At 34.9% G+C, this 20,576-nt stretch overlaps 2 protein-coding genes and 2 long non-coding RNA genes across 16 annotated transcripts; 3 read left to right on the top strand and 1 right to left on the bottom strand.

Annotated features, from left to right (window-relative positions):
* The first annotated feature begins 1,780 nt into the window (after nucleotides 1-1,780).
* Nucleotides 1,781-6,630, top strand: LOC108868363. 7 transcript variants are annotated; one of them, XM_048579490.1, is made up of 12 exons: nucleotides 1,781-2,142; nucleotides 2,345-2,470; nucleotides 2,713-2,874; nucleotides 3,032-3,058; nucleotides 3,344-3,391; nucleotides 3,640-3,687; nucleotides 4,527-4,574; nucleotides 4,856-4,915; nucleotides 5,010-5,149; nucleotides 5,320-5,406; nucleotides 5,526-5,615; nucleotides 5,877-6,630. In XM_048579490.1, the coding sequence occupies exons 2-12, from the start codon at nucleotides 2,461-2,463 to the stop codon at nucleotides 6,513-6,515; spliced, it is 1,359 nt and encodes a 452-aa protein (XP_048435447.1). In that variant the 5' UTR covers nucleotides 1,781-2,142; nucleotides 2,345-2,460; the 3' UTR covers nucleotides 6,516-6,630. The 7 variants fall into 7 exon arrangements, with proteins under 7 accessions (XP_048435447.1, XP_048435450.1, XP_048435449.1 ...); XM_048579491.1 differs by having other exon boundaries at nucleotides 1,783-2,142; nucleotides 5,034-5,149; XM_048579493.1 differs by lacking the exon at nucleotides 3,640-3,687.
* A 1,704-nt stretch (nucleotides 6,631-8,334) lies between these two features.
* LOC125475133 lies at nucleotides 8,335-11,567 on the bottom strand. Of its 4 annotated transcripts, none has more exons than XR_007256473.1 (9): nucleotides 11,173-11,567; nucleotides 10,987-11,089; nucleotides 10,702-10,880; nucleotides 10,006-10,039; nucleotides 9,816-9,922; nucleotides 9,396-9,463; nucleotides 9,143-9,177; nucleotides 8,840-9,020; nucleotides 8,335-8,569 (listed from the first exon to the last, which is right to left on the bottom strand). It is a non-coding gene; the product is annotated as an uncharacterized LOC125475133 (long non-coding RNA). The 4 variants fall into 4 exon arrangements; XR_007256472.1 differs by lacking the exon at nucleotides 9,143-9,177 and adding an exon at nucleotides 10,316-10,462 and having other exon boundaries at nucleotides 8,840-8,883; nucleotides 11,173-11,564; XR_007256474.1 differs by having other exon boundaries at nucleotides 8,840-8,883; nucleotides 11,173-11,529.
* Nucleotides 11,568-12,037: 470 nt separating this feature from the next.
* Nucleotides 12,038-13,681, top strand: LOC125475132. 2 transcript variants are annotated; one of them, XR_007256470.1, is made up of 3 exons: nucleotides 12,038-12,052; nucleotides 12,219-12,356; nucleotides 12,763-13,681. It is a non-coding gene; the product is annotated as an uncharacterized LOC125475132 (long non-coding RNA). The 2 variants fall into 2 exon arrangements; XR_007256469.1 differs by lacking the exon at nucleotides 12,038-12,052 and having other exon boundaries at nucleotides 12,063-12,356.
* Nucleotides 13,682-16,815: 3,134 nt separating this feature from the next.
* On the top strand, nucleotides 16,816-18,077 carry LOC125475130. Of its 3 annotated transcripts, none has more exons than XR_007256465.1 (2): nucleotides 16,816-17,137; nucleotides 17,331-18,077. XR_007256465.1 is itself a non-coding variant. In XM_048579498.1 (2 exons), the coding sequence occupies exons 1-2, from the start codon at nucleotides 17,113-17,115 to the stop codon at nucleotides 17,625-17,627; spliced, it is 378 nt and encodes a 125-aa protein (XP_048435455.1). In that variant the 5' UTR covers nucleotides 16,937-17,112; the 3' UTR covers nucleotides 17,628-18,077. The 3 variants fall into 3 exon arrangements, 1 of the variants encoding a protein (XP_048435455.1); XR_007256466.1 differs by having other exon boundaries at nucleotides 16,816-17,193; nucleotides 17,304-18,077; XM_048579498.1 differs by having other exon boundaries at nucleotides 16,937-17,193.
* Nucleotides 18,078-20,576: the final 2,499 nt, after the last annotated feature.

Here is a 20,576-nt window from a genome sequence, read left to right as displayed (position 1 = left end):
GTCGGTTATAACCAACATGAATACGTTCTTATTATTTAGTATAAATGTATAACTGTCGGTTATAACCAACAGTAATACATTTATACTAAATAATAGCAATGTATTCCTGTCGATTATAACCGACAGGAATGCTTTGATTATTTATTTTATTTTTTTTACCGTTTTATTATTATTTTTTATTTACAAAAATTTTCCTATAACTTCTATTTTTCATTTTTTTTTCAATTCTATTTTTTTCCTATAACTTTTATTTTACAAAATTTGTTTCATCTTTCTTTTTAAATTCCATTTTTTCCTATAACTTCTATTTCACAAAATTTGTTTCATTTTATTTTAAATTCTATTTTTTTAATAACTTCTATTTCACAAAATTTGTTTCATATTTTTTTTTAATTCTATTTTTTTCCTATAACTTCTATTTCACAAAATTTGTTTCATACATGTGTTTAGACTTAGGCCATCTCCAACCGAATGGTCCAGAGGGCTAGAGGGGCGAAAATAACCCGAAACTGTCTCCAACTGAGAGCTAGTGGGCCCCACGAGACAAAAAGAGTCGAAGGGCCAACCGGCTGACCCAACCTAGCCAGCCAACCATTGGATTGGATTTGATTTTTTTTTTTTTTTTTTTTTTCAACCATTGGCTTGGATTGGATTGGATTGGATTAAAGGGCTAGAGGGCTGGCCAGAAAAACTGGAAATCCTGTCGGTTATAACCTATAGAAATGCTTTGATTATTATTTTTTTTTACCGTTTTATTAGTATTTTTTATTTACAAAATTTTTCCTATAACTTCTATTTTTCATATTTTTTTTAAATTCTATTTTTTTCCTATAACTTTTATTTTACAAAATTTGTTTCATATTTTTTTTTAAATTCCATTTTTTCCTATAACTTCTATTTCACAAAATTTGTTTCATTTTATTTTAAATTCTATTTTTTTTCCTACAACTTCTATTTCACAAAATTTGTTTCATATTTTTTTAAATTCCATTTTTTCCTATAACTTCTATTTCACAAAATTTGTTTCATTTTATTTTAAATTCTATTTTTTTTCCTACAACTTCTATTTCACAAAATTTGTTTCATATTTTTTTAATTCTATTTTTTTCCTATAACTTCCTAAGCCATTACACAACATTAAATTAAATTAAGTAACATGAAACAACATTAAACAATATGAAACAACATTAAATAACATTAACCAACATAAAAATTATACTACATAAAAAAACATTTAACAACATGAAACTTAAACAATATTTAAGTTGTAGTTTTTAAATAATAAATTATGTTTGGCTCTATGGCCCTGGGTTGGAGATGGTTTTTTGTGATAGGGCTAAAACTAGCCCTCTGGCCCTTTGGCACTTTGGCCCTCGGTTGGAGACGGAAACAAATATGGCTTTGTACTGTTCATTAAAATATTAATATCTTAGAGAATCTTTGAGGGCCAGAAGGCTAAAACAAACCTTCTAGTCAGCCATCGGTTGGAAATGGCCTAATAGACCTCAGTAGGATTCGTACGGAAAGTTTCATTCAAAAAGGGCACTGGGTAGTGGGTACCCACCCAATAAAATAAAAATTACAGCAAATTGACTTTTGAAGACAAAAACAAATAAAAAGACAATTTGGGAAAGTTATTTTGTATGAGAGGTCGGAACAGAAAAGTCAGAGTCGACTACTCGGCATTTTCACTTTCAAACGCGTTCTGCCTTTTACTCGGCACTCGGTTTCTTTGTTTTACAACACCACCTTCGGATCAAAGCACTGCATTGTAATATATGTATATGTTTTATAATGATATATATATATATATTGTTGCTGGATATGTATGTTGCAGGCCACAAGTGAGTGAATTGTAGAGCTGCAGCTGCTTGTGCAAATTCCAATCACAGTGAATTTAATCGAAACCCACTGCCGAGTTCATGGCGGCGATCTTCCTGATCAGTTACGAGTTTCAAACTCTGCCTTTTACTCTGAACACGGTTTCTTTGTTTCACCAAACCTTCAGATCAAAGCAGTGCATATAATGCAGGCCACGAGTGAGTGAATTGTAGAGCTGTAGCTGCTTGTGCAAATTGCAATCACAATGAATTTAATCGAAACCCACTGCTGACTTCATGGCGGACAGTGATCGCGATCATTGTAAGTTTGATATGTTCTATAAAAATGTTTGACTTTTTGCAATTCATTGCAATATGAGTACGTTGATCCAATCCAAGTTCATCTGTGGTTCTTATGTTTTCTTGAAAGTTGTCAATATACACACACACACACACATGAAATATATCAAAATTTTCAACTTAGATATTTTATTATTTATTGATTATGATATGATTGAATGCAGCAAGTGAAATGGAAGCAAGACTCGACGGGAAACATCATCGATGGCTACGTCCGGAGGAAATATGTGATGTTCTTTGAAATCCTAACGGAGTTACAATTTCTGAGGAGCCTGCAATTATGCCACCAAGTATGACTTTCTGCTGCATTGCATTTGTTAAGAAATATTGTATTGGCTTATTTAACTCGAATTTTCTTTAGCATTTTAAGAATTTGATTTTTCTTTTTGCATCATTCTTAGAAGATTTATTTGGATGTGTATTGAAGATTTCCTTTTTTTTTTTTTGGTATTATTTGTTATCCATGTTTTTTTTTTTGGTATTATTTTGCTTTTACTGTTGTTGTCTTCGCTTAACACAATAAATGTTGCAGCATATAATCACCAAGCAAGTGATGGGTTCCCCCCTGTTCTTGGATTGCAACATGATATTGCTTCTTCTAGTTCCAATCCAACTAATTTCCAGCATTCACAAGCTACGAATGTGACAAACTTGAATAGTGCTTTGACATCAGAACTCGAAACCACTATATCAGGTGTTTGTTTTACATTGTCAAAATCTTTCTCCAACGAGTTCCTTTTCTTTTAAACAAAACTTGTTGGTTGTTTCCCTTTGTTATTCATTTGGCAGCTTTGCCTTCCATATTTCTCCGGAGTTTTTCATTATTTAACTTGACATTCTATAATGTGCAGATAATTGGCTCGAGAATTTACTTACTGGTATGTGGAATGTGATCCTTTGTTTTATTCATGTAACTTGTTCCAGTGGATCTTTTGAATCTATATTGTCTTTGTCAATACATGAGTTCATTAAATAGCTACTATTTGTTGAATTGGTCAATAAAAAAAAGACTGAAAAGCTGTTTCATATTTGCACGAAGAGAAAGACACTGAAACCTCTTTCCATAGTTTGTGTAGCCCAAATTCATCAAACTTTGGAGATGATGAACAGGTACTTGACAAGTACCTGTTTCATCATTTAACTTGACATTCTATAATGTGCAGACCTTAATGATCGGGGAATCCCCGAGAATTCATGTACTGGGTTACCTGGTACGTGCAATGTGATCCTTTATCTTATTCAAGCAACTTGTTCCAGTGTATCTTTTAACTCTATATCGTCTTTGTCAATACATGAGTTCATTAAATAGCTGCTATTTGTTGAATTGGTCAACAACAAAAAACTGAAGAATCTGTTTCATATTTGCACGAAGATGAAGACACTAGAATCTGGGTTAAGATTGTGGACAATTGTACGATAATTTTTTTCATTATTTAACTTGACATTCTATAATGTGCAGACCCTAGTGGTTGGGGAATCCTCAAGAATTCATTTACTGGGTTACCTGGTACGTGCAATGTGATCTTTTGTCTTATTCAAGTAACTTGTTCCAGTGTATCTTTTAACTCTGTATCGTCTTTGTCAATACATGAGTTCATTAAATAGCTACTATTTGTTGAATTGGTCAATAAAAAAAAGACTGAAAAGCTGTTTCATATTTGCACGAAGAGGAAGACACTGAAACCTCTTTCCATAGTTTGTGTAGCCCAAATTCATCAAACTTAGGAGATGATGAACAGGTATTTGACAAGTACCTGTTTCATCAAGTACTACTTTTCTTTTATAATCATTTTGGTGATTTGGTAAACTAAACTTGTTTGTTCCTTTAGTGTGAATGTACTACCTCTGTTAGTTTTGTAAAAAACTCAGTCAAAGCACATCATGTGGAGCACATTTGGGCTTTGTTTTAAGGGTTTTTCACCACTCCATAACCCCTAGATGACTTGAGATAAGAATTATGTTTACTACAACTCGTGTACACATATCTTTTGCTTCCATGAATTACGAATTCACCCAGCCACCATCAGATCACCTCTTGAGTTTTCCTTGATACTTTTAAGTAAAACTTGTTACCTTTTAAAAATCCATATCGTCTTTGTCAACATATGAATTCGTTCAAATAGTTACTGTTTGTTGAATCAGATTGCAAAGAAAGAGAGGTTGAGGAAGCTGTTTCTTCACGTTTTTGTTGTACATTGTCTGTGTTTTTCCAAAAAACTCCAAGATTTTGGTGATTTGTTTAACAAAACTTGTTGGTTGTTTCCCTTTGTTATTCCTTTGCCAGCTTTGCCTTCCATATTTCTCTGGAGTTGTTCATTATTTAACTTGACATTCTATAATGTGCAGACCCTAGTGATTGGGGAATCCTCGAGAATTCAAGTACTGGGTTACCTGGTACGTGCAATGTGATCCTTTGTCTTATTCAAGCAACTTGTTCCAGTGTATCTTTTAACTCTATATCGTCTTTGTCAATACATGAGTTCATTAAATAGCTGCTATTTGTTGAATTGGTCAACAACAAAAAACTAGAGAATCTGTTTCATATTTGCACGAAGATGAAGACACTGGAATCTGGGTTAAGATTGTGGACAATGGCACGATAATTTTTTTTCTTTTGTTTTGTACTTTTTTTTCCCTATGCTCACAAAGTTTAATCCATTATTATTTTGATGCAGCCTGCACCAACTCGAGAGCCGGCTCGAGTGCTGCGGTGCAGCCAAGTCATTCATCTCTTGGTAAATTCTCAAGTTGCAACATTACAAAAACTGCGTTGATTTTTTCTCATTCATACACTTAATTCCTAAAGGCAATCTCTAAATAGTTTCTTAGCTGAGGGTGATGACTTATTTCTAGATTCCACTAACTCCAAGGCCACACCCCTTGCAACCATGGAAGGAGTAGATGAAGAGGAAGAGGGAAACGATACAAACCAATCGCAGAAGCGACTCAAAGTCACCTGTGGCCAGAAGGTAGACTCAGCCACCCAAAGTCACTCGTGGATGAAACCCCAAATTATTTCATGTTCGAAAACTAACATTCCTTGTTTCTCGTTACAGAATGCGACTCAAATTCCTTCTCATACTATTGTCTTCCTTCATTTCTAAACTTCTGACAATATTTTGTTTTGGTGGCTCAAAAGTCGATTGCTACTTCTGCTGCTCCTAAGTCTAACACTCCAGCCATGCTGCAATCAAGACCAACCTCAGATGCCAACCAAGATTTTGAGGTAAACACTATTTCATCTTTGATTTGTAGTGTGTGTGCGTATGTTTTTTTTTTTTTTTTTTAAATCTTTTGATCCGTCTTTATTTGAACCTTTTTGTTAACAAATCTGTTTGAACATAGAATCAAGAGCAGGAACTCGAGCCTACCTCTATTGAGCCAGAAAATGGCAAAAGCAAGGCTGTCGTTCAAAATGATTTTGGGTCAGGAAAGGTACGTACACAAGTTTCTTTAATTCGACGTCCCTTAGGTCTTGTCAAATTTGAAGGTAAAACATGGATTAGAAAATAGTAGAATTTGGAGGGATAAGTTTACTTCAAAACTAAACTATCTTCTAGCTTCAACTTGGACATAATTTGGAAGTTGGCATCCATGTCTTCGTTTGACATACATCGTATATATCTATTCCATTCCAGTCTTTGACACTAGCTTAACGAGGCCTTAATAGTTTTCTCCAACGTCTTTCTATTGTAGAGTCATGAGTTTTCAGAAGTTGCAGTTTGGGACTCCTATAAAAGCCTCCTTGAACTTTTAGGTCGAGGGCTTGCACCCAATACACTGGCCAGCTCCTCCATTTCTACTCCTGCCACAGACTCGCAAGCCATAGAAACAATCAGAACTTTTCTAGAAATGGACTTTGCTACTATGGCTGGCAATGTTAAACAAACTGACATGATTTCACACATCAAGAGACTCGTAGTTTCTAGTTGGTTTCCCTCTGACAGCAAAACATGCATTTTGCCATTATTGGAGCAGCTAGAGCAACCTGTTCGAGACTATTCCGAGTATGATAAGGGCAAAAAATTGAATGCCCAAGTCGAAGATATGAGAAAGCTTCTTGAACTTAAGGTTCCGTTTTGTGATAGCAAGATGAGAGACTATCAAAGACTTGAGAATGAGAGAAAGCAAATTGTAGCCAAGCAGGCCATACTATGTGCTGAAGTTGGTGGCGCCGTTAAAGAGACTGAACGGAACCAGGCAAAACTCAATGAATTGCTCCCACAGCGAGACCAATTTAAACAAAATAAGGCTAAACTCAAGACCAGCTTGGTTATTGGAGCTGGCTACTGGAAAATCTTGAAGAAAGTAATTTTCAACAACCTTGGTCTGTGACTTCCTTCTTTGGGTTGCATTTGGGCTGCAGTGTTTTTTTAATTTTCCTTTTCTTTTTGGTGGTGTATCTTAACAAATTCGATCCATAATATATCAAAATGAAGATTTTTTTTCTTTTGCTTTTCTTTTTGGTGGTGTATCTTAACAAATTCGACCCATAATATATCAAAATGAAGATAGGAAAGTGTAGAACAAGATTATACCTATTTGAAAGCCCAAGGGTTGCCAAAGATGGCAGGAAAATAGCTTGAAAGATGACTGGTCCGTGGAAAAATTGGAAAACTCGTTAGAAACTGGGTAAACTTTAAACGTTCATAACTTTTTCAATACTCAACGAAATCGAGTGATTCCAAAGCGAAATTCATACTTCTTGATGGCACGAAGAGAATGGTACCTTTCTCGATGGCTTATGGGTACAAACTTATTCTAATTTTTTATTTATTTTGGAATGTTTTGGAATTGAAAATTAGTTAGGAGCTTAATAAAGGTTTGTGTATTAAAATTATAAATCTATTATTAATTTTTATTTTAAAAAATTATGTAACCGATATGTAAATTCATTATTACATTAATGCTAGGGATTTGGATCATAATCTGAAAACTAATAAGGTTTCAGTTAATGAACATTAGTAATTAGAGACCAGATACTAACTATATATTATGCTCTCAAAGTTTAAGATGATATTTAAATTAGGTCATTAAATTTTAATTTTTTCAAATTGTTTCTTAAAGTTTTGAAACTATATCAATTTACACTTTTTGTAACATTAAATGTCTATTATACAATAAATTGATGAGTTTTTAGGTTTTATGTTGCAAATGTGGCTTACATGTCAATCTAGTTACGGATTTTATGCTCACCATGTCATCAAATTAATGAAGATTTAGTTAATTCATTACACAAAATGTGTAAATTGATACCATTTCAAAATATTATGGTGCAATGTAATAAATTAAAATCTGATGACCCATTTTGAAAATCACGCAAAACTAGAGGGTGCAAAATATAAATAGCCAATAGAAAATGAAAAGCTTTTCCCAGATGCAAAATGTAGTTCACCAAAAAGAAAACAAAACCCAATTGAAAATGAATGTTAAAAAAATGAAAAAGCTTTACAACCCAAAATTTTCTTGGTTTTTATAATTTCATACATCAAGTTTTTTTAATCCCAGTCAGGTATCTAAAGTGATAATTTTAGAACACTTTCATACATTCGTTAAGTTTTCTTTAACTTGTAACGTAACCCCCAAGTGGACAATGATTAGGCGCCGCAGTCAATCTGAATCCACGTAGATATTAAAAAAATTAAATTTAATTTAAAAGTAAAAAAAATTTACAAATTTTAAAAAAAATTTAATAAGCCAAAAGAAGAATAAAGGATAAGACCATCTTCAACTCTTAGATTAAAACCTAAATTTTCTAGATCAAACTTAGGGCTGGGTTCGATTCAAAATGGTTTGGTTTTTTGCCAAAACCAAAACTTCTGCGATTTGGTTCACTTCGGTTCATTTTTTTTGTTTTTTTTGTTTTTGTTCGGTTTAATTTTGATTTGGTTTTTTCTTGTTCAGTTACATTTTTTTTTTTCGAATTTTTTTTGTTTTTGAAAATTGAAATTTTAACATCTCCAACATAATCATAAAATAAGCATTGCAAATTTCCAACCTTGAAATCTAAAATTTTAACATCTCCAACACAATCATAACATAAGCATTCCAACACAATGAAAATAAACATTTAAAGTTCAACTAGAATCATCAATCAAGTCTTCCAAAGTCCAAACTTCAAAAAAAAAAAGTTTAAAAAAAAACAAATTCAAAGTTTAAGTCTTCAAAAGTCCAAATTTAAAATAAACATCACATTTCAAATATCCACACCTAAAATAAACATAACAAAGTCCAAACTTTAAAGAAATATTCCACTTAACTAAAATCATAACAAAGTCCTTCAAGGTTTCATGTCTTACACTCGCTTTTCTCTTCAAGCCCTCAAGCTCAACGCTTAGTCGGCCTATGAGGAAACATAGTACCTTTCCTTGAACTTTCAATTGCCATTTCTACATACAAATAAAAAAAGAAGGAACATGATGTAAATGCAAGTATGCAACATAACATCTAATTTAAATAAGGTTTTTTTAATCAAAATGGTCCTTGAGATTGTCCACCATCCATTATTTTGGTCATTCCGTTACAAACTCTGTTAAATGCCCCAAAGCTCTTGGCCAGAAGGTTAAGCAATTTTCAAAGTTTTGTAACTCAATCGTTTCTTAACCAAATTTGACACATACTATATCAAAATGAAAGGAAAGTTTAGAACAAGATTATACCTATTTACAAGCCCAATGGTTGACAGAGATGGTCGGAAAATAGCCTGAAAGGTGACGGAGATGTTGGAGATGGTCGGAAATTGATGAGTTTTTAGATTATGATATATTATGGTAAAAACACATGAAAGATCATGCATCCAATGATTGTGGACCTAATAATCTTGCACTCAACACCGAATACCTAAATGTCATCAAACCAAAGTAAACTTTCATTTAACTAAGTTCTTAGCACTTCAGTTCAATCTTAAGTTAAAAAGAGTAGTTCAATTGACTAAAATTACACAAAAGAGAGAAAGACAGTACATAGAATCGTGGAAATGTGTACTGTGATACTGATCCTGCAAGTTAAATATGAAAAGTGTAAAAGCTCAAATTATCCTTAGCATCAGTAGATTAACAATGAAAAGAAGAAAACTTGTGTATGTTTACATTTAGTATAACATGAATATGCACGTGCATAGTAAATACCAAGCAGAAAGTATTACCAGTAAATTAGATTCAACACAACATAGAGAACAATTCGACTACTATATGTGTAACTCTATAAACTCCTTACCACATCAATCTTGAGAGGTCCAAAAAGTCTAAAGTCTCAAAAACTTATCCATATTCAGCTCCAATCGCCTGAAAACACCAAAAAACTGAGTGGTAAATATAAATTCATCAAAATTCCTTATTCAAGGATAAGCTAAAAATGGAAAAGATTCAAATCCCAGAAACTGTTTGGTAAGATCCAAGAAATTCTATCGCAGCTGAAATTTTCATTCTTAGATTGCATGGACAACCCTTTTTGTTTTGGTAAGATCCTAGAAATTCTATAGCGGCTGTAAATTTTCATTTTGCACCTTAACTCATGCCAATTTAAATGCGACATTCATGCCCAATCTGCATCATGTGTCTATGGACAAATAGTTGTAATGCTAAAACTCAAATTCTGTCCCAAGTATACAAGGGTCACAAACATATATACACACACCTCGAGATGAAAATTTCACCGAGTGATCTAGCCTAGTAGCATTAATGTAAACCTTCATTCTGCACTTCAACCGCCTCATTGTTTCTTCCGCAAGTTTTCAAACAAATCTGTAAATAGAATGAAAGAGAAATTATAGATTATAATGGCAACAATCTTTAAAAAAAGAAAAAAAAAATTTAAAACTCTGTACCTTTCTTTTTCTCATCCTAATAAGTTCTCTCAGCCTAGGCAAAAGAGAAAAAAAATTCAATGAATTTAGACATGAAGAAATGAAGAAATTTATACTGTAAAGAATGCAAACGTAGACATGAAATGATAACTCTATTGGTAGAATGAAAATGATGTCTACTCTAAATCACATCCTTTCGCTAATAACATTTTACTTATTTTTTTATTTTTTTAAAGAAATGTAAACAGACATTTTAGAATGAGTTGGAACTCATATTGTATATTGAGATAAATGACTATCTATTTGATATTAGAGTATCACAATGGCATACCTTGGCCTTTTGGACTGGTCCCTCGCCAGAAGTCATCTTTTATGTTAACATTTGATGTTATGACTTTTGCATTCAACTTGTAGAATATAAGTAAACTTTATAATTTGATTGTTTCATTTTAAAAGGTGGAAATTAGGGCAAACCACACTGGACAAAAACCAAAAATGAGAAAAAGAAGCATTAAGAAACACAGAATACGAAGACTAAGCAAATATATATCACATATACTATAAAAGAGCCTAAAATTTAAAACTCAATAATTAAAAAATTTAAATTGCTTACCTTAAACAGCTGAAATTTTCAAAAACACGACAATCAATCTGTGCAAAAAGGCAAACAACGAACGATTATTAAAGTGGACAATAGACTTTAGGGAGAATACATACTTCTGCTGACACTTCGCCCAAGGTTGTTGTCCTGCTTCAGTGGATCTATTAAATTAAGATGCTTCAGGGAAAAAGCTCGCAAGTTTGTCTCATTGCTGGAACAGAGAACATTTCCACACAATTTCGAATAAATTCTTCACTCAGCAGTAGATCATCTCTCCCGTTTTCGGGTGCCTTAGCTGCAGTTTAATAAGTGAGTGAGTCAGAGAGTGAGAGAGAGAGAGAGAGAGCAAGAAAACACAAATAAGCCATCCAACATCAAAAGCACACAATAATATCTCTTACCCACTATATCAGGCAAGGATGATTTGCATACTGGTCCATTTAAACTTATACAATAGTTCTCCCAGTCAAATTTGCTTAAGTAATCCAAAAATCTATAAAGGACCTATAGAAATGAAAAGTAATTAAGTTCTTAAACTTATATATGTATCGGAAAGAAGGATTCAAAATTGACTTGGGAGTACTCACTGCCAGAGGGCCATCCAGTGACGAATGGAAAACGAACATGCATTGCTGTGTAAAAAAGGAACATGCATTGCTGTGGTATGGCAAAAAGGAAAATTTTTCGGGTTCTAGCAGAAACCTATACAGAAGAAATTAAATAGCAAAAAGGAAAAATATTGGGAACTCTTCGCTCAATTCCAAAATGTGGGTTTCAGAGTTACGATCTACATTTGTCAAAAGGAAGAGAAATAATACAATTTCCTATGTAGTTAATTACTTATAAACCCTAACGCAAATTACAGGATAGGGATGGTTCAGATTAATATGTAGCAAAAAAAAAAAAATGGAATAACAGATAACAAAGAGCTAGAATTAGAGGTTTGGCATTTCTCACTTTCCTTTTTACATTTTGATTTTCCTTTCCAATTTTTTTACTTCCTTCTTTCTGTAATTTCACACACACACACACACCCACCCAGAATACTTACCTTTGTAATGGCCGTCGACTATGGGGATGGCGAGGCGGGCGAGTGCACAACGATGGGGCTGTGGGGCTACGAGGCGCTGCAAGGCTGCGGGGCTCCCAGCTACGAGAGTGGAGGCTGAGATATCATAGAACGACACAAATGAGGGAGTGATGGCTGAGATATTAAAGAACGACACAGGTGAGGGAGTGAGTCTGACTTAGTGAGGGAGGTGTGGGGGTGGAAAACTCTCCTAGGGTTAATAGCATAGCCAAAAAACGACATTAACTTAAGGGTAAAAACGACATTTGAGCATCAAAAGGGTAAAACGACATTAACTTATAAACCCTAACCCAAATTACAGGATAGGGATGGTTCAGATTAATATGCAGCAAAAAAAAAAAAATGGAATAACAGATAACAGAGAGCTAGAATTAGAGGTTTGGCATTTCTCACTTTCCTTTTTACATTTTGATTTTCCTTTCCAATTTTTTTACTTCCTTCTTTCTGTAATTTCACACACACACACACTCGCCCGTTTACTTGGAACTCGGTTTCTTTGTTTCACAAAACCTTCAGAACAAAGCACTGCATTATGTATTGCAGGCCATGAGTCAGTGAATTGTAGAGCTGTAGCTGCTTGTGCAAAATTCCAATCACACTGGTTCATCAAAAAATTCCAATCACGCTGAATTTAATCGAATCCCGCTGCTGACTTCATGGCGGAGAGCGATCGCGATCATCGTAAGTTTGATATGTTGGATAAAAATGTTGACATTTTGCAATTCATTGCAATATGAGTATGTTGATCCTGTAAGAGTTGAATAATTCTTTTTCTTTTTTTAAGGATATTTACTTGTGTTCGTAAATATATTTTGATCCAAGTTCATCTGTGGTTCTTATGTTTTCTTCAAAGTTGTTAAGAAATATGCCATCGAGTATGACTTTCTGAGAAGCCTGCAATTACGCCACCAAGTACGACTTTCTGCTGCGTTGCATTTGTTAAGAAATATTGTATTGGCTGATTAAACTCGAATTTTCTTTAGCATTTTAGGAATTTGATTTTGCTTTCTGCATTCATACACTATATTTCATAGAGGGAGACTCTATATAAATAGTTTCTTAGCAGAGCGTGATGACTTATTTCTAGACTCCACTGCCTCAGAAGAAGGAAAGTCCAAGGCTACACCCCTTGGAACCATTGAAGAAGTTGTCGTGATGAGCTCCCATGAAAGACTTCATGAACTTTTAGACCGAGCGTCTGCATCCAATACACTGGCCAGCTTCTCCATTTCTACTCCTACTTCAGAAATGGACATTACTACGATTTTGGTTGGTTTTAATTACTTTCCCACCGACATCGGACTAATGATTTTGGCAGTATTGGAGCAGCTAAGCAATCTGTTCTAGCCTACCCCGAAGCCTATCCTAAGTATGATATGGCCAAAAACTTAAGCGAACAAGTCAAAGCTACGAAACAGCTTCTTCAACCTAAGGTTCAGTTTTGTGACAGCAAGGAGAGAGAATTTCAAGACCTTGCAGAGAGGAAATTCTGGATTGAAACCAGGCAGGCCGCAATAGTTGCGGAAATTCACGACGCCATCAAAGAGACTGAACCAATCCAGGCACAACTCGAGAAATTGCTCCTGCAGCAAGATCAATTTAAAGAAAATGAGGGTAATCTCAAGACCATCTTGGATATTGGAGATGGCCTCTGGACAACCTTGAAGAACATAATTCACCCCCACCTCCCCACGTGACTTCCTTTCTTGGATTGCATTGGGGCTGCAGTTCTTTTTCCATTTCTTTTTGGTGTTGTTTTGGATGGTGTTCTCAGTACACTTGAAAAATCATGTTTAAGCCGTATTTTGGTCTTTTGAACTTTAATTGAAGTATTTTTGTATTATATGACTTTTTTAGATTCTTAATAACAAGTGCATTTGCTTTGTCAACCTTGTATTTCTATTTTTTACTCTTGTAATTTCTCATCTTCGTTTGATCCGAAACGGAAGGATGAGATTTTAATTAGTATCTAAATGCATGACAACGATAATGGAAAAATTGGTTTTGATGGATGTATAAAATCAGCAATAACCTAGTTTTCTTTATAATAATTTATTTAAAATTTGGTCATGTCAAATTTTTTTTTATATTTCAGTCATGTTAATGTTTAGGAAAGTTAGATATAACTATAGGTTCGACTCCGAGAGATTCTTTGTTAAAGTTTTTTGCCCTAACTATATTATATGCTCTCAAAGTTTAAGATGATATTTAAATTAGGTCATTAAATTTTAATTTTTTCAAATTGTTTCTTAAAGTTTTGAAACTATATCAATTTACACTTTTTGTAACATTAAATGTCTATTATACATTAAATTGATGAGTTTTTAGGTTTTATGTTGCAAATGTGGCTTACATGTCAATCTAGTTACGGATTTTATGCTCACCATGTCATCAAATTAATGAAGATTTAGTTAAGGGAGCTGTTATTGGCACTCCTATAATCTCAATCCACACTCCTTCTATATTTTTAATTTATCTATTTTAATTCTATTAATGTGGTTTTCCGATTTTGCTCTTATATTACTTTTAAAGTCTACAATCTTGAAAACCTTATTAAGTATTGTGATATCCCGTCCCGAAACTATCGAAACGTACATGTGAAATGATCACTTTGCCCCCTAGCTAGTTCATTTACGTTATTGGTTGTTTGTGTGCCTTGTTGGCATGTTTGGAATCACACACACACAGCCACACACTCCACCTCTCCCTGTCCCTTTCCCTGTCTCTCTCTCTCTCTCTCTCTCTCTCTCTCTCTCTCTCCCGAGTCCTCTATCTTTCTTCTTCTTCCTTCGAGTGTACGGACAAACCCAAAACCCACCAAATCCTTGCAGATCGAAGGAACCAAGGACACCATCAAGCTCCTGAGGCTGTGAAGAGCACAGTGGTACCATTTTCAGGTACGGTTGTAGCTGTTTTCACGTCGATTCGACGAAGTCCGTTTAGTTACTATTCATGCAAACATTGATCTAGCATGTTTTTGGACTTTTGAAGCTCATAGGTGTCTTAGTGAGGTTCCAAGGAGCCTCGGAGTGCTTCGTTGGAAGTGTTTGGACGTAGGAATCACCTGGTTCGAGTTTGACCGGTTTTGGAGGTTTGTGGACAGGTGAGTTTTCGTAGGTTTTAGCCTTTAAAACTTGTATAGACGTGTTCTACTAGTTTAGGGCTTCATTTTGGTATAAAAATCATGAAAAATGGTGGAAAAACGAGCGAGAAAACACGATTTGCAGGTTTTCCGGCGACGGCGCCGGAGTCTCGCCGGAAAAGGTGACGGAATATTCCGTCAGAATTCTGACGGAATATTCCTGACGCCGTTAACAGAATCTGTCAAAACTGACGAAATATTCCTAACGGCGTCAGTTGACGCCGTCAGCGTGCCAGGCACGTGCCTGCGCGTGGCCGGCGCGTGCGGCGGTGGAAAATTTTTCTAAAAATTTGGTTGTGATCCTGAGGTTGTGTAGAGCACGTTGGTATATTCAATTGTCCATTTTGAGCAATGTATGAGAAGTTATTTTGAACGGAAGGTTATGTGCTTTAAAATTAACGTTTTTATAGTATTTTCGCATATAGGTGACACGTATCCCGAGGACGAGCGTGCTCACGCGAGACAGGGGGGCTACGACCCTTCCACATACCAGTGAGTGGGCTTTTGGTTTTCCGTATATACCTATATACATTTATATTCCCAGAAATTGTTAAAAAGTGTTATTCGTTTTATGCCATGCACTATATCCTTATTGTTTATGCATTGTCATATGCATTAGTAGTGTCATACATATACATATTTATATTTGGTGCTGTGGAGGCGCAGGTAAGTGCCAGGTAAGCGTTATTTAACCTTTGCATTAAATAGTGATTAGAGATGCTTAGAGAGCTCATAACCTGCACCCCCGGTGTTAGTGCTCCCGCCCAGAGTAGGGCACAGTCCTTCACGTGATGTTCACCTCCCGCACTATACGCTCAGCTTGGATCCAAGTTAGGTGCACAGTCCTGTCGTACAGACCACTTTAGGTGGTTCCGACTCGTAGGTGACCCGCGATTATTCACACAGCCTTCACGTGATTGTAGCACTAGAGCGTTTATATGTATTACACCCAGGCCTGTCGTACAGACCACTATAGGTGGTTCCGACTCGTGGGCAGGTTTAGTGATTGAGATTGAGATTTGAGCTCTAGATTCAGCCGTACAGGTCACTTAGGGGACTCCGGCTGCCAGATGTTATGCTATTGATGTGATTTATACCTGAGCACTTGCATATCATTATAAGGCTTTGACATGGCACATTCTTGAACATGATTGGCATATTTATACATACGTATATATATATATATATATATATTTATTTCTAGGAAGTATACAGGTTTTACGGCGAGGGGTTAGAATGTATTTTACTAAATGGTTTTCAAAGAGCTTTGTTTTTGCCCACTCACGCTTTTGTTTTGCGCCCCTCCAGGTTCTAGTTGCTTAGCAAGTTCGGTGGTTTTCCCAGAGGGCATCCCGGCATTTCTGACAGACACTCACCGATGTAGGGTCACCTTCGGGTGCACTATTGTCGTATCATTTCCTTTGGACTGCTGTAGGCTTTATGCTCTGAATTCGACGTCTCACTTACGCTAGCACTTATCTTATCACATTATGTATGCTAGTTTTTTTAAATTATTCGTACTTTTATATTACTTCGATTAGCTTCCGCACTGTGCACTTGGCTACGTCACTTCCACGTGACGGTCCAGCATGCCCTGATCTCGGTCGGAGTGTGTCAAGTATGATGACATAAATATTTATAGGTAGTTGTAATGACCTTCTGTGCTCTAGAAGCAAGTCGGCTTTGCAATTGTTTACTTTGAGGTTTTCCAGTAGACCTTATAAGCAAAAGACTCTAAGGCTTATATAAGAATTAGAGTTTCATTATTACATTAATGTTAGGAACTTGGAATAAGATTTGAAAAGTAATAAGGTTTCAGTCAATAAACATTAGTAATTTGGGACTGGATATTTATTTTTATTTATTTTTTTCTGTTAAATTCGGAATATTGAAGACAAACAAATAAAAAGACAATTTGGTGCTTCGATTGATTTTTTCTTTTGTCGGGTGCTTCGATTGATTTAATGCAGACAAATTATTTTGTATGAAAAGTCTGAACAAGAAAGTCAGAGTTGGCTACTACTCGTCATTCAGCCTTTTTTAAGTCTTTTGTCGGGTTCTGCCTTTTACTCGGCACTCGAGCCTTATTTTGTGTGAGAAGTCTGAACGGAAAAATCAGAGTTTGCTACTCGGCATTTTCACTTTTAAACGCGGTTCTGCCTTTTTACTCGGCGCTTGGTTTCTTTGCTACTCGGCATTATATATTGTGGGCCATGAGTAAGTGAATTGTAGAGCTGCAGCTGCTTGTGCAAATTGCAATCACAGTGAATTTAATCGAAACCCACTGCTGACTTCATGGCGGAGAGCGATCGCGATCATTGTAAGTTTGATATGTTGGATAAAAATGTTGACTTTTTGCACTTCATTGCAATAAGAGTAAGATCCGATTTGAATAATTCTTTTTTTTTTTTTTAAAGGATATTTACTTGTGATCTTAAATATATTTTGATCCAAGTCCATCTGTGGTTTTTATGTTTTCTTCAAAGTTGTTACGAAATATGCCGTATTTCTAGACTCCACTGCCTCGGAAGAAGGAAAGTCCAAGGTTACACCCCCCCCATGCAACCATTGAAGAAGTTGTGGTGATGAGCTCCCATGAAAGACTCCATGAACTTTTAGACCGAACGCCTGCATCAAATACACTGGCCAGCTCCTCCATTTCTACTCCTACTTCAGAAATGGACATTACTATGATTTTGGTAGGTTCTAATTGCTTTCCCACCGACATCGGACTAATGATTTTGGCAATATTGGAGCAGCTAGAGCAATCTGATCCTACTCAGAAGCCTATGATATGGCCAAAAACTTGAGCGAACAAGTCAAAGCTACGAAACAGCTTCTTCAACCTAAGGTTCAGTTTTGTGACAGCAAGGAGAGAGAATTTCAAGACCTTGCAAAAAGGAAATTCTGGATTGAAGCCAGGCAGGCTGCAATAGTTGCGGAAATTCACGGCGCCATCAAAGAGACTGAACCGATCCAGGCACAACTCGAGAAATTGCTCCTGCAGCAAGATCAATTTAAAGAAAATGAGGGTAATCTCAAGACCATCTTGGATATTGGAGATGGCCTCTGGACAACCTTGAAAAACATAATTCACCCCCACCTCCCTACGTGACTTCCTTTCTTGTGTTGCATTTGGGCTGCAGTTCTTTTTCCATTTCCTTTTGGTGTTGTTTCGGGCGGTGTGCCCCGTAGATTGAAAAATCATGTTTAAGCCGTATTTTGGTCTTTTGAACTTTAATTGAAGTACTTTTATATTATATGACTTTTTTAGATTGTCACTAACAAGTGCATTTGCTTTGTGGATCAGGATCCTCTCCTGATCTTTCTATGGGTATCTTCATGACCAACAAGTGTGGGACGTTGGATGAAAATCTAACGGCTACAAACAGAAGGGTCCTTTTAAAGTTATAATAATTATAGCCGTTGAATTTTCATCCAACGGCCCACACTTATTGGTTAAGAGGATCCCCATAGAAAGATCAGGAGAGGATCCTGATCCTTGCTTTGTCAACCTTGTATTTCTATTTTTTACTCTTGTAATCTCTCATTTTCGTTTGAGCCGAAACGGAAGGATGAGGTTATAATTAGAATCTAAATGCATGGCAATGATAAAGAAAAATTGGTTTTGATGGATGTATAAAATCAGCAATAACCTAGTTTTCTTTATAATAATTTATTTAAAATTTGGTCATGTCAATTTCTTTTTTATTTCAATCGTGGTTAATGTTTAGGAAAGTTGGATATAACTATAGGTTCGACTCCGAGAGATTCTTTGTAAAAGTTTTTTGCCCCAACTATATATTATGCTCTCAAAGTTTAAGATGATATTTAAATTAGGTCATTAAATTTTAATTTTTTCAAATTGTTTCTTAAAGTTTTGAAACTATATCAATTTACACTTTTTGTAACATTAAATGTCTATTATACAATAAATTGATGAGTTTTTAGGTTATATGTTGCAAATGTGGCATACATGTCAATCCAGTTACGGATTTAAGCTCACCATGTCATCAAATTAATGAAGATTTAGTTAATTCATTACACAAAATGAGTAAATTGATACAATTTCAAAATATTAGGGTGCAATGTGACAAATTAAAATCTGATGACCCATTTTGAAAACCACGCAAAACATAGAGGGTGCAAAATATAAATAGCCAATAGAAAAGAAAAAAAACCAATAGAAAATGAAAAGCTTTTCCCAGTTGCAAAATGTAGTTCACCAAAAAGAAAACAAAACCCAATTGAAAATGAATGTTAAAAAAATGAAAAAGCTTTACTACCCAGAATTTTCTTGGTTTTTATAATTTCATACATCAAGTTTTTTAATCTCAGTCAGGTTTCTAAAGTGATAATTATAGGATACTTTTATACATCTGTTAACTTTTCTATTAAAATAATCGTTAACTTGTGACGTAACCCCCATGTGGACAATGACTAGGTGCCGCGGTCAATCTGAGTCTACGTGGATATTAAAAAAATTTAAAAATTTTAAATTTTAAAAAAGCAAAAAGAAGAAGAACAGATAAGATCATCTCCAACCCTTAGGTTAAAACCTAAATTTTCTAGGTCAGACATAGGGCTGGGTTCGGTTTTTTGCCAAAATCGAAACTTTGGTTCGGTTCGGTTTGGTTCATTTTTTTTCGTTTTTTTTCAGTTCGGTTTAATTTCGCTTCGGTTACGTTTTTTTTTTTTTCAAATTTTTTTTTTTTGAAATTTGAAATGTTAACATCTCCAATATAATCATAACATAAGCAATCCAAGTTTCCAACATTGAAATCTGAAATTTTAACATCTCCAACACAATCATAACATAAGCATTCCAACACAATGAAAATAAACATTTAAAGTTCAACTAGAATCATCAATCAAATGTTCCAAAGTCCAAACTAAAAAAAAAATCAAAGTTTAAGTCTTCAAAAGTCCAAATTTAAAATAAACATCACACTTCAAGTATCCACACCTAAAATAAACATAACAAAGTACTTCAAGGTTTCATGTCTTACACGCACTTATTCTCTACAAGTCCTCAAACTCAACGCTTAGGCGGCCTATGAGGCAACATAGTACATTTTCTTGAACTTCCACTTGTCATTTCTACATACAAATAAAGAAAGAAAGAACATGATGTAATGCAAGTATGCAACATAACATCTAATTTAAATAATCTAACAAAACCAAATCTAATAAGTAAGATTACCTTTCTCAACTTCTTCACAAAACTCAATCTCCTCAAAAGTCGGTGAAATTAACATATATGAAATAGGCAAAAATTATCCTATGAAATTAACATATACCACTGGATACCACATTTTAAATTATAGGCAAAAGTTAACATATATGAATAATGAATCTATGAAATAAGCAGAAGTAGATAACCATAACTCAAACAAAGGTCCGGTTGACAAAAAGAGGCATAAATTAACATATACCACTGTATGCTATCATTGATTATTTTCCTACCACCTCTCTATTCAAACAAAGATCCGGTTGACAAAAAGAGTCAGGGACATATTCGACGATGTACCAAATCAAAAAAACACAAATGCAAAATATACTCCTAATTAACTGATGAAATAAAAAGCTACAGCAGCCACAATGAGCATATGTGTGCATACATGTGTTTAGTCTTGTCTCAACAAACATATGACTGGAGGAAAAACCTAAAGCCAATCTTAACAAATCCACAATGGCCTTAGGCCATCTCCAACCGAATGATCCAGAGGGCTACAGGGCTGAAAATAGCCCGAAACCGT

This window comes from the organism of the source record quoted next, unplaced genomic scaffold (genome assembly GCF_019419815.1).
Source record: "Pyrus x bretschneideri cultivar Hongxiangsu unplaced genomic scaffold, Pyrus_bretschneideri_v1 Contig138, whole genome shotgun sequence".
Taxonomy (NCBI): Eukaryota; Viridiplantae; Streptophyta; class Magnoliopsida; order Rosales; family Rosaceae; genus Pyrus; species Pyrus x bretschneideri.
Note: the sequence above shows the minus strand (reverse complement) of the source record. Positions and strands in the feature narration are given on the sequence as shown.